Below are 13,544 nucleotides of genomic sequence, written 5' to 3'. Positions count from 1 at the left end.
GATCTTTTTAGTCTTTATATTGGCTGCTAATGCAGAAGTGTAAAATGAATACAACAGTATGAATAATTTGATGACTCTGAATTTATATAACATGCTAGAATACACTAGGAGGGATGAAAGTGATTTTTGGCTCATTGTGTTGCGGGAATGCTTTCATTGCTCTAATGTAAGATGCTTGCATATCACATGTTGTTTGAAAACAGCAACTGCAGTTTCTTAATCTTGGCTTGTGAATCCAGCCAATATGTTTGGATTGCACTTTGTATTTTTAACAAGTGGACAAAATAGGTTATACAAAATAATACTCTACAAAATATGGATTTTAGAATTCTGCAAATACTTTTTTCCCTTCTCTGAAATAAATTATAACACTAAACAAAAACTGGCTTACCTAAATTAATCATTCAGTTAAAAATTTAATTTTACCCAACATAGAATTGGATTTCAACAGAGTACCTTATTTATACAAATACAGACATCTTACAAAAACATCCAAATTTTCTGTGGTTACTATTACAGATCTTCATGATTGTTTTTGAAAGATTTCCTGATGAGAAAAATTCTCTTGTATAATAAGTACTTTGCTATGGAAGTCTTTAATTTCTACAACAGACTTGCAAGTATACCAAACAAGTCATTTAGAAATATTTTACCTGGATGCCTATGAATAAGCATTAGCAAAATGGCCCCATCTAACCGTTCTAATTATGTAGTTATTTACATGTTTCTTTTACTTTCCCTCTAATCTTAAATTCAGAATGAATGCACAGAAAAGACAATTTCCAGGAATATTTATACATTTTTTTCTTTTTTACAAGTATGCATTTCAGACAACATATCAAGCAAAGGTGTACTTAAAATTAGAGCTCTACAAATCCCCCAAGAGCACTTTTTATATACAGGAACACATACAGAGCACTTCTTTTCCAACAGCAAAGTCATTTTTCCTGATTTAGACAACTTTGGAGGCAGCCAGTTGTCTCCTTATTCATGTACATGCATAATTATTTCACTGCTAAGTCTGTGTGCATGCCCACAAATGCAGTTGTGAAGTAGCCAGAAAAGTTAGAAAAATGATGAGGAACTTTGTACACACTCTTATACATTCCAAAACATCTAGCAAGCCTCAGTTCAAAAAACATTTCTGTTAATCTGTTCTTAATGCCTTGATTTTAGAAGCTAGAGCAATTGAAAATATTACAGGGTAGCTTTGAGCAGCATTTAGACATTTCTGCTTGGCACCAGTAATTAAATTGGATGTTTAAGTCTGCAATTTAACTTGAGCTTCTCTGTAACCATGATGTCTAAAAATATAATATTCCTCTTGCTTACAACTTCGGGGCTAATTTAATATCTAATCCTATGTTTAAAATAACAGTTCTTTCCAATGGAAACTTCAGCTTCAGTAATTGTCTGTTCTAGTTCAGATTCTAGGAATTGTAGCAGTGAATTCCATGGCAGTAACCTAACTTTAACACTTTGATTAACTCCTATCTACAAGAAAATTAATTTGAAGCAATCATGCTTCAAAGAGAATAGAATCAATGGAGTTTAAAACTATAACTAAACTAATCTACATATGAATAACATTGAAAAATACTGATGACAGCAGACACACTTTTCTTCTGTTTGACTGGTTAGGCACATGTCAACATATATCTTACCTACAAACGGTAAATAAACTGCGTAAACAGTTGATAGGAATCTCGAAGTGCACCTGTTACCTTTTCTCAAGCAAGTACAAGGTGCACCAAATAGACATCCAGCTTGCAGTCTCAACTCACTGTGCTTTACCCATCAACATACATATGTATTTCTGATAGGGACTGACTAAATGTGTAAGTCCCCAGTTAAGATACAGCAAGATATCTTCAAAACACAGTTCAAAAATACCTGATTTTGAGATATTAATCTATGTGAACTGCAGTAGATATTCCATTTGTTCCACTCTGGCATTCATGGACTGCAATGGGTCATTGCTTTATCACTAGATAATTGGACACAGTGGAATTAATAAAAGAAATGTACATCAAGATCATTCCTCCATGCTTGTCCAAGAAGCAACAAATTGATTAGGCAAACAGTTCAGCTAAAAATGCTCCTCCTCAATTGGGGGATTCAAAAGACATCCAAGGGCATATAAGATAGGAATTGGATTTCAGACCAATCATCAATAACTTTCTAATCATTTTGTAGAATGAGATGTATGAAGAAAACATTGGTGTGATCAGCCAAATAGTTTTTTGAGACATAGATGGAAGAGAATTGTGTTTTAAGTGAAAACCAAGTAATGGAAAGCAGAGGAACTAATAATGCCTTAGTCTTCATGTGTCATATCTTCATCTTTTACTAATGGTTTCAGAAATATCCAGACATAGCCACAGAAAATGTAGCAATTAAGATTTCGTTTTGTTTTTCAATTGTAAAGCCTTTTTTCAATTTGTATAGAATTCTGGGTAAGAGCATTTCTTTGTGCTGTTGGTTATTAACAAGTGAGCATATCAGATAAAAAGCATTTTGGTTGACAAAGGTAGCTTAATTTTTTCTTCTCCCCTAGCTGCTCACCGTCCATACATCCCAAAAACAAGAAAACTAAAAAATACAGTCACTCCAACCAACGAAATGGTGGCAGGCGCTGTGAATAACTGGCGGTAGTTGATTCGGAAATACCAGATCACTGCCAGCATCAGCATAAAAATGGGAATCATCAAGTCACTCATGCTCAAAGTAATACCCCCAGCTTCTGATGGTGTTACCACAGTGTCAGGAATGGCAGAAACGGTCTGGGAGAGATGACAGTGGATCACACAATTGTCCAGTATATTGAGGGACTGCAGAGTCCGTGCCTGGTCTTGGAGCAGCTGACCCTGGTAGATAAATTTCATCTGACTTTCCTGGCCTGGGAAATATTTGCTTTAGAAAGAACATAGATAAATAAAAATGTCAGTAAAAATGTGATCTCTCATATTCTAATAAACTGATGAGCCTTTATAAGGGAATCAACATGTTATTTCATGACAACATAGCCAAGATATAATTTATTAATGAAGTGTTTTAATAACACTTTAAATCCATGTACTTTTTTTTACATATTTTAACTCACTCATGCAATGTTTGTATCATGGTCAATATTCATTTTGTAAGTAACTCATCTACAAAAAACAATACAATTGTTAAGCTTCATTCCCACTGTGACCATGGTTGTATAAATGCTGGTAGTCTTCAACTTATAACAGTTCATTTAGTGACCATTCAAAGTTACAATGGTAGTGAAAATGACTTATGACCATTTTTCGCACAAGTGTTGCAGTATCCCCATGGTCATGTGATTAAAATTCAGGTGCTTGGCAACTGATTCATATTTATGACAGTTGCAGTATCCCAGGTCAAGAACTATGTGTACTGTATGTCAGAATAATCAGTTATTCTCAAAAAGTTTAGGGAGTTTAAACATCCCCTATGATTCCAAAATGGAAGAAAAAGTATATGATGATTGCTGAACTGATCTCTAGATATTTACCAGCTGGGTTTGATTCCCTCCTACATTGCAACAGTAGGAATACCTTTTAAGATTCTTTTAAATATGTAGTAAAAGTGAGAAAAGTTTTAAACTATAGTGAGGGTTCCAAAATCAATTAAAGTGATGATCTACCATATAATGACAAGCCTGTATAAATTATACCACATTGTTATAATCTATTCTGGGATGATATTTTTAAAATTAGATTTTTTTTTCCAAACAACTAAGGAGAATATACCAAACAAATATATGTTAATATTCAACAGTACCTCTTCAGTATGCCTATGGTGTCTTCTGGTTTTACAATAGCCACTTCTTCTGTATCATTGAGGAATTTCAGACGCACTTTGATGAAGCCTGGATTTAGCTCACTCTCCTCCATATTGGTTACTGCTTGTGGAACTCCCTGGCTTTCCTGAGAAACACCTTCTATTGAAACGGTCCTTTGTGGCAGACCCTGAATGTCCAATAGACAGTCTAAAGCTGCATCAGAGCCACTGCCATTATCTACTTGCTCTAGTGTAGGACTGGTGCCAGAAGCAGAACCTTCATCCGCCTTTTCTTCAGTATTTTCTGTAGCATTCTCTGGCTCAGATTGTTCAGAAACAGAATTTCCCACATAATTTTCAATGGGGTTCAGATGGATCACTGATGAATCTCCAGTGGCCACAACAGTTCCTAGAAGATGGTTGCTACCATCTGCGACATACGTTGAGAGCCAGGCCAGGACCAAGGCCATAATAAGGACCATTATACCAGCCACCACAGTCACTTCATCTCCCACGCCTTCAATTATGGTAATCTCAGGAGGCTCCATCTTCAGCTAAAAGAAGAAAAGAAGATAGAATTCAGTTTTGGATCAAAGACTACAATAATTTCAGACAGCACTGCATTCAGATTTTGGTGCTATATCTTCACAGTTAAATCACAAGGAAAGAGAATTTGTGAAATTTTTACCTATAAAAATGTATCTTCCATGTTAAATTTACTTTTTTTTTATAAAACTGAAAACAGTAGAAATAGTTATTAACTGATTAACTAAGACTAACCAAGTCGCTGGTTAGTCCTAGATACTCTATTCATGCAACTATTAAATAAGTTACAAAAATCTGTAAAATTCTTACAATAACATGCAATTATATTATGTAGGTTCACAGCCTTGAGTTACTTAAGGTGAGATAAAAATTTAATAAACAGAAGTGAAGAATAACTAACTCTGAAAGACTAAATAATGTCTTCATTTTTAAAAATCCAACTTTTTGCTGCAAAACAAAGAACTTGGAAATTATGTGAGAGTTACATCTATAAATAGCAAGTTATTGTCAAAATTAACTGCTGGTTTAGTTAATAATGTAATAGTAGTTATGGAGATTGTCCAGGGTTGTAGATATCTTTGTACAGCTTCTCTACACTGCAGTGTAAAACTCTGAAATAGGAATTTAAAAAAGCATATTCAAAATGTATTCAATCCATTAATTTTCCTATGCAAAAGCCACTTATTGCAGTAAAAAAAACCATGAAGAAACTAAGGGAAGAAACTCTACCATAGTTTGCTTGGTTAGAAGATGCCTAGTGTTGCTAGCTGTTATTCAACAAAATACAATACTATCTTGATTAACTATCAGATAGGAACAACCAGATCCAAACTTGAAGAGTTCACTTACCAGTAGTTATTTTATGCTCATGCCTATTTCACAGGAATCTTCCCAGACTGGCAGTTTGTACCTGGGCCAGATTAGATAAGGTTGAATAACCTTCAAGGGAATGAGCGGGGAAGTCAGACCTTGCTTCCTATGCCCATAAAAGGATTTGAAACCAATTTCCCACTTGGTCCTTCCCCTGGCTAGGCTAGTCTCTGACATTAATGTTTACATAATAGTCTGATTATCAGCAATAGAATAAAATCATTATGACATAAATCAGGGGTCCTCAATCCCTGGCCTGTGGATCAGCGCCAGTCCACAGCATGCCAGCAACTGGACTGCGCAAACAAGTGAAGCTCCATGGGATGCAGGTAGCATGCAAAACCACACCCCTTTCGGTCCACAGAAAAACCTTTCTCCAAGGAACCAGTCTGTGGTGCACAGAAGGTTGGGGGTCACTGACATGAATAATTAACATGAATTTAAATTGTTTTCTTTTGTTTGAAAATTTATGATCCCTCAAAATTGGGAAAAACATGTATAATAGAACTCTGAATTTATATATTTAATTATTTTTACCCTTTTATTATTTTGATAAATACCTCAGGGTGGTAAACCTAATACTTCTTTTTCCTCCTAATTTCTCTACAGCAACAAACTTCTTAGTGAATTGGAATGAGAGAGAGTAAGTGGTCCAAAGTCACTCAGCTGGCTTTCATGACTAAGGCAGGCAAGAATTCAGAGTCTCCTGGTGTCTAGTCTGGTAATAATACACTAAACTGACTTTCTATTTTTAAAAAATAGAATAATTTTTATTTAGCATAATTATTATTATGAATAATTCAGTCACTCACTCAGAAACAGATTTTCTAATCAAAGTGATCATTTTTTGGTCTAGATCATGGGTGTCAAATCTGATTGTTTCATGGGTTGAATCATGGCATATTGCAATGTTTTTTGCCTTTGCAGAGCTGGGGTGGGTGTGGCCTGCACATGATGTATCCGGCCTGCAGGCCACCAGTTTGACAGGCCTGGGACTCTAGATAAATTGAAAAAACACTGAAATTGCCTAAACTATTTTCCTATGTCTACCTAAAACTTGTTTACTTATCAAGGAAGATGTAAGCTTAATTTATGTAATAAGTGGAATGAAGCCCTTCAGATGACAAATAAACCTCTATTTACAAATTCATGTTGCAACAAAATAGCATTTTGAATGGAAGTATTTGAGGTGGATGAGATAGACAATATTATATCTCTGCTTCTGAATTGATACAGGTGGCCTCAAGTTTTCAATGACTGTTCAAAATTATAATGGTGCTGAATGTGGGAACTTACCACTGGTCCATAGTTGTGACAGTTGCAGGGTCCTCATAGTCAAGTTATCGCAATCCAGGTGCTCAGCACCTGGCTTGCAATTCTAATGTCGCAATGAGAGACCTCCTCTGATTACCATTTGTCCCTGTTGATTTCCCATAAGCAAAGTCAATGGGGAAGCTCGCAGGATAGGTTGCAAGTAATTCTCCTAAGTTGCTCCTTCTTTTTCTCCTAGTGAGCCGCATTACAGATCTTATATCCATAAGCACCCTCCACCTGTATGCACTCAGCAGTGTGCATCCACCCTCAATACCCCCTACCTAGGTTTTCAATATGGCAAACCTGACATTTGAAAACCAACATAACTGAGATAGCTAGTTCCCCTTATCATCTTTGTTATTGAAGTTATTTTACTATTTATGCAACTATTAACTTGCAGTGTTCACATTCTGTCTAAAATCTATAAGATATGCTTTTTGCCTACAGTCTGACAGCACTACTTATAGGAATCCTAAAACCAACAGGGTATCTTCTAATATAGGTCAAAAAATCAGCACATGAGTAGACTGGGGTCTTCTGATTTTTCCTTATTGTTAAAATCTAATTCTCAAGTCTAACACAACATGCCAAGTTAGGAATAAAGGGAAATGGTTCAACATCTGGAAAATTATAGATTTCTCCACTCCCAAACTGCAGTAAATAAGAGAAAAGCCATTCACTGCTATGCCTTGGCACCACAGTGAATAGAAAAACTGAGGCATGCATTTTGTCCACAAATGAAAGTAAATTTAACTAAATATCTGGACTGATAACAATCAACATTCATGCCTTTTTAAATTACTATCTTCAACATCATCTCCCCTACTTCCAGGTAAGGTTAGCACAGACCCTATTCACCTTCTGAATTTATGATTTTCTAGCAGGTCTGGGAATCCTTGGGAAATTAAGAGAACTTGCCAAGTGACTTACTATGTATCAATTTTTAACACTTTCCATATTTGTTTTAAAAGTTTATATTTTATTGTTCTTTTTATTTTATGCCACCCAGAATCACATTTGTAGAATGAGCAGCTATATAAATTTGAAAAATAAATATAAATAAATAAATTGACTGCAACATGAAAATATGTACAATTGGGAGATTTCTTTTCCAAAAGGGAAGCTACTAAGAAGCTAATTTTAATTGGATTTTTATGCCTATACACTTTTCTTCACTGAGTGATTGTTTTTATCATTATTAAAACCTTTGTATACAATAATAAAAAATACAAACTAAAAAGAAAACTAGAAAGAATAAAAGATTATTGTTTGATATCTCATCTTACCCAGCCCGTTTAAACATCTTTCTAAACCTATCCATTATTTCTCCCACTAAAAGTCTGCCTTTTAATTCATTTGACTGCCGAATTCTAAGGGCAATATTCCCTCCTCCAACAACGCTGCCTTTTAAAAACACAATTTCCCATGTGTCAGCGCCTCCCCCTCCACCCACCCTTTCAATGCTCCGTAATACGTGTGAAGGGAGGCAATGAAGTCCGGGCTGAGAGGCAGTATAGCAGCGCAAGTCTCCTTATAACACGAGAGAAGGGAAGGTCTATATCATAATTTAAAAGTAGCGCTGCAGAGAACACAAGAAAAGGCAGGAGAAGCTCCATTTTTATTTGGAGGAGGAGAAGGGGAGTCCCATAAAAGGGTCACCGAGGGAACTCGGGAAGAAGGGGGGCTCTGAAATCGGACCAAACTATGCGGCTTTTCCAATATTTATTTTTATTTTTTCTTCAGAGGTGCAGGAAAGGCTGAGGCGTTGGGGGCGCAGGAACCTGTCACTCACCTTCCTTCCTTCCTTAGAGTCTCTTCCTCCAGCTTCCCAAAAGGGAGACGTCACTAACGACCGCTGACACGTAATTGCGAGGCGCACAGGATTGTTCGGCTGCGAAACTGGTTGCTGTAGCAACGGCTACAGAATCAGACCTATGATGCGATAAGCACGCGACGGGGTCACTTAACGTTCTTTAGTGATTACTTTTCCTGTTTATAGAATATACATTCATTCTTCGGAGAGAGTGAGACGCCAACATAAATGGCTTGCTAGTTAAATGCGGGGGGATCATCCCATTTAATTCCTTTCTCCCAATATCGCAGAACAGAGCGACTTATCATTTTAAAAACCAAGCTTGATCAATAGATGGCAGCAAAGCAATTTTTGCAACAAGATCAGCTAACAAATTCCGAAGGCGCTGATGCTATTTTTCTTCTAGAAGAGAGCTCTTAAAGAGAAATATTTAAAAGTGCCCATAAAGAGGTGGAAGTTCTTGTTCAGGTTTCGTTTCATTTTGTTTTGACTTTTTAAAGGTTTTTTTTTCTAGGTGCCAAGATTGTGTTTTCTTTTTTAACTTAATTATGCCTATGCTTCTTTAATATGAATATACTATGACTATACTATGCTCTTTTTCTATTAATCGTTGTGATTAATATAGAGTTTTGCATCTTTCTTCAAAGTCTTTAGAAACTGCATCGGAAAACTTTCCTTCCAAAATCTACCAACTGTAAGAAAGGAAGCTAATTAGCAACTGTGACAGATGACTATATTTATTTTTATTTTTATTTATTTTATTTATTTGATTTGTCAATTGCTTACAAGATAATAAGTATGAGTATATACAGTTATGAATACATGAAATGGGTACATATAAGAAAAATAAAAGAAACAATAGGACAGGGACGGTAGGCGCGTTGGTGCGCTTATGCACGCCCCCTACAGACCTCTTAGGAAAGGGGTGAGGTCAATAATAGACAGTCTAAGGTTAAAGTTTTTGGGGTTTGGGGAAGAAACTACAGAGTCAGGTAGAGTATTCCAGACATTGACCACGCTGTTGCTGAAGTCATATTTCCTGCAATCAAGTTTGGTGCAGTTAACCTTGAATTTGTATCTATTGTGTGCTCTTGTGTTGTTATGGTTGAAGCTGAAGTATTCATTGACAGGTAGGACATTGCAATGTATGATTTTATATACCATACTTAGATCAGACCGAAGACGGCGTAATTCAAGGTTTTCTAGTTCTAGAATTTCAAGTCTGGTGGCATAAGGTATTCTACAACGAGTAGAGGAGTGGAGAACTCTTCTTGTGAAATATTTCTGGACTTTCTCAACTGTGTTAATACAGATACGTAATGTGGGTTCCAGACTGATGAGCTGTATTCGAGTATTGGTCTAGCAAATGTTTTGTATGCTCTTGTTAGTAGTGTGATATTACCAGAGGAAAAGCTACGTAGGATTAGGTTAACAACTCTTAATGCCTTTTTGGCTATGTAGTTACAGTGGGCTCTAGCACTTAGAACATTAGAGATGAGTATTCCAAGGTCCTTTACAGAGCTTGGATTATCAACAAGATCTTGACTATTCAGCTTGTATTTTATTTTATGATATATTTTTTTTGCCAATATGTAAGACAGAGCATTTATTTGTTGAGATTTGAAGTTGCCATTTGTTTGACCATTCTGATACATAGTCAAGATCTTTTTGAAGGGTAGCAGTATTGTCTGTGGTATTGAACAGCTTTACATCAGCAAAAAGAACTCAGTTGCTCTTAATATGATCACAGAGGTCATTTATGTAGAATATGAAGAGAGTTGGTCCTAGAACACTGCCTTGGGGGACACCACTATTGACAGGTACATAATTTGATAGGACACTCCCAATTTTGACCATTTGTTGTCTGTTTGACAGGAATGCTTCTATCCAGTTATGCAGTTGTCCAGAGATACCATAAGATTTTATTTTTAGGAGTAGTTTGTCGTGTACCAATGAATCAAAGGCTTTACAGAAGGCTATGTAGATTGCATCTATTGTTTTGCCCTGATTGAGTTGTGTAGTCCGTATGTTTTTGCAGTTTAAGAGTTGCAGATTACAGGATAGTTTTTTCCTGAAACCAAATTGTTTATTGGAGAGTAGGTTGTTTGTCTCTAAGTGGAGGATAATGGATTGGTTAATAATTGATTCCATGACTTTACAGGTGATGCAGCATAAGGAGATTGGTCTGTAATTTTCAATTAGGCTGGGGTCTCACTTTTTGAAGATGGGGATGAACGTGGCTTGTGACCATAGATTAGGCAAGGAGCTGGTCCTGAAAGATTTTTCAAAGATTATGCTTAGAGGTTCGGCTATGGCAGTGGATAGCTTTTTTAAGAAGTAGGCACATATTCCATCTGGTCCAATACATAGAGATGGTTTTAGATTGTGTAGTACTTTTTCAACATTGTCTTCTGTAAAATCGGTATGTATTAGATCATTGTAGTTACCTGTGGTTCGGCTAGGAAATACTGGCCATGATCCATTGCTGTTTACAAATACTGAGCCGAAGAATGTGTTAAAGATGTTGGCTTTAATGGTATCATCATTGCAGTCTTTACCATTAGGTCCTACCAGGTGGGATGGACCTTGAGTCTTTTAGTTTGTTGTTTACAAAATTGTAAAAAGCACAGGTGGAATTGGTGCATAGGTTTTCCTCTTGTTTAATGTGATAATTGGTGCGTTCAGTCTTTATCTGGTGGCATAAATTTTTGTATCAGCTTTTGAAATTGGCAACGTGACCAGATTTGTTTTTCCGCCAGAGTAATCTCTTTTTGGATTGAAGTTTCCTTATTGTTATGGGTAATGTTTTTTTGTTTTTGTTTTGGGAGTTTTTGGTACATATAGTGTGATGACTCTTGACTTCAAGTAAAAATATGTTGTAATGGTCTTCAACAGTATTGCATCCAGGGAATAGAGATTGTCAATCAAGGGATGAGAGATTGTTGTCTCTAAGATCAGTTACCTTTTTTGAAGTTATAATTGGGGATTACGTCATTGTGGTGATTTTTGTGTGGGCATATGTTGAGACAAAAGTCAATCATATTGTGGTCACTGCTAGAAAAGGGTTCTTTAGTTTATATTCTGTAAATTAAATTCAAACTATTGCAGAAGATGAGATCAAGGCAGTTGTTTAGTCTAGTGTTGTTGGTTACTAGTTGTTCCAGTCCCAGATTTGTAACAGCATTGTAGAAGGTTGCATGTATGGTTTCAGTGGTACATTCATTTAGCGTCCAGTCTGAGGTAGATTGAAATCACCAAGATAAAAGGGTATGGGCAGGATGCTGCCCATGTTAGTAGTGTATTTAGCTTGTTTACATGTTCGATGTCATAATCAGGTGCTCTGTAACATAGTAAGAATCAAAATGTGATATTTAAAGATCGTTCACAGATGATGGTCTCAGGAAGAGCAAGCTCCTGGGTAACTTGGATATGCTGTGGAGATAATCTCCCTTTCATCACAAAAGATAAAAATATATACTTTTTATTTTCTTCAAAAGGAAATATCTGTTTGATAAAAGATTGATATTATATATATCAATATATTGATAAAAGATTGATTTAATATATATCAATATATTGATAAAAGATTGATATTATATAGTTACTGACTTTCCCCCCCCTGAAATATTGTCTTACAACTCAAAATAAAAAGTGTCATCTTCTATTGACTCACAAGGGTGTATGTGTGTTGTGTATTTCAATAAACTTGAAATAAGATCAGTCCAATATCCATTTTTATATATATTTTGTCTTATGGCTGGTTAGTTTCCAGATGCCTACACAAGGTTGTCATTAGCAGTCAGCAGAAAACTCCAGCTGAACCATCCAGGTAAGATGTACCTAATTCATTCTCATCTACCACAGTATCTATTTGCTTTTATTTTTATTTATTTATTTTTGTCAATTGCTTACAAGATAATAGGTATAAGTAAAAACATAGTTATGAATACACGGATACATATAAGAAAAATAAAAAAATAAAAGAAACAATAGGACATCTTTATCTTATCTTTATATCTTTATCTTAGGGCTTCTGATTATAAAAGCCAAGAGATTAATTAAGCCCTGTCACTTCCTTAGTGACAGTCAAGAATACTGCTGGTCTTGACTTCTGGTTGACATCGCAACGAGATCAAACACAAGGAGCGGGTCTCCGCGCTCCCATGCTCCCAGTTCTCCCTGTTCACCCTGTAGGGGCAGTGAAGCAAAGAGGGGTGCACTGTGAGTTCAAGAAGAGTTGCAATACTCCTGCTGGTCCCAGGTTTCCCCCCTCCCTCAGCCACGAGAAGAGGCAGCCTAAAGATGGCTGCCATGAAGCTGGGACAACTAAGGACTGGTGCTGGAGTGGAATTAGTGAACAGTCTCTGGAACTGGATGAGAGGATTCTTTTTTATTTAAAAATTAACCCCAAAAGAATAAAATCCAGGCAAAGAGGGGGTAACAACTATTTGCTAAAGCAGTGACTAAGCACTTTGAGAAAAACTTCAGAACTGAAAGAAAAGAATTAAGGGGAGAAAGGCAAAAAAAAAAACCCTAACTTTTAAAGATACAGAAAATTTTAAACTGAGTAGGCATTGTTCGGGAAAGGCATTTTAAAAATACTGGAACTATTTACCTAAAAATTAGAATTTCTTTCTATATTTTGACTTATTATTTGATTAAAACTGGTCAACACTGATATCTAAACCAAGAGTGCCATCTGCTGATGAAAGGAGAATATAACATTCTCAAATCCTGGAAAATTCTGACAAGGATATGTTTTATGCATCTACAACATGAGTACTGGAGATTTAAATATGAGAATAAGAAAGATATTTTCATTAAAGAGCCCCTGAATGCTATGATATGAGATTGAACACATAAAGGGTATTTAAGGAGGTTCGGGAAAAGCTGCTGAGATTATCTAAAAGAACAGATTGACTGTGGAATACAAAAAATTGTGAACATTTAATTTTTTTTGGGGGGGGGTAACTTTAGGCTTGAATACATGATTTTTGGATTACTTGGATAAGAGCAGGACTTATTAAAACAAGACAACATGCCATCAGGAGGAAATGAGTGGAATGTGGGAAACGGCATTAATGTTTCAAAGCATCAAGGACATTCTGATAAGAAACCACAAGGTTTTATTAAGAACTTAATACACGGCATGGATAAAAAACTGGAAAATATTATACAAAGGACAATGAGTGACCAAGTTGCCCATGAAAAG

General features: G+C 35.9%; 1 protein-coding gene and 1 long non-coding RNA gene across 8 annotated transcripts; one reads left to right on the top strand and one right to left on the bottom strand.

The window, feature by feature from the left end:
* Window positions 1–775: 775 nt before the first annotated feature.
* On the bottom strand, window positions 776–8,394 carry TMUB2 (transmembrane and ubiquitin like domain containing 2). Of its 7 annotated transcripts, none has more exons than XM_087915284.1 (4): window positions 8,312–8,362; window positions 5,185–5,274; window positions 3,790–4,343; window positions 776–2,913 (listed from the first exon to the last, which is right to left on the bottom strand). In XM_087915284.1, exons 3-4 carry the CDS (start codon window positions 4,335–4,337, stop codon window positions 2,562–2,564), a joined length of 900 nt encoding a protein of 299 aa, XP_087771410.1. In that variant the 5' UTR covers window positions 4,338–4,343; window positions 5,185–5,274; window positions 8,312–8,362; the 3' UTR covers window positions 776–2,561. The 7 variants fall into 7 exon arrangements, with proteins under 7 accessions (XP_087771410.1, XP_087771413.1, XP_087771409.1 ...); XM_087915287.1 differs by lacking the exon at window positions 5,185–5,274 and adding an exon at window positions 6,502–6,625 and having other exon boundaries at window positions 8,312–8,356; XM_087915283.1 differs by having other exon boundaries at window positions 8,308–8,349.
* A 297-nt stretch (window positions 8,395–8,691) lies between these two features.
* Window positions 8,692–12,397, top strand: LOC148124140 (uncharacterized). Its single transcript, XR_015739903.1, has 3 exons — window positions 8,692–8,800; window positions 12,098–12,161; window positions 12,361–12,397. It is a non-coding gene; the product is annotated as an uncharacterized LOC148124140 (long non-coding RNA).
* Window positions 12,398–13,544: the final 1,147 nt, after the last annotated feature.

Source organism: Pseudonaja textilis, chromosome Z, assembly GCF_049901715.1.
Source record: "Pseudonaja textilis isolate UNSWEBS1 chromosome Z, rPseTex1.2, whole genome shotgun sequence".
NCBI lineage: Eukaryota > Metazoa > Chordata > Lepidosauria > Squamata > Elapidae > Pseudonaja > Pseudonaja textilis.
This window is presented reverse-complemented; position numbering and strand designations above follow the sequence as displayed.

Bases quoted from the DNA above. Each gene is read 5' to 3' on its own strand.
- TMUB2 (XM_026717494.2), bottom strand. From the start codon at position 4,337: ATGGAGCCTCCTGAGATTACCATAATTGAAGGCGTGGGAGATGAAGTG. The intron at 2,914-3,789 runs GTACTGTTGAAT...TTCTTTCTAAAG, and splicing joins ACCATAGGCATACTGAAGAG to CAAATATTTCCCAGGCCAGG.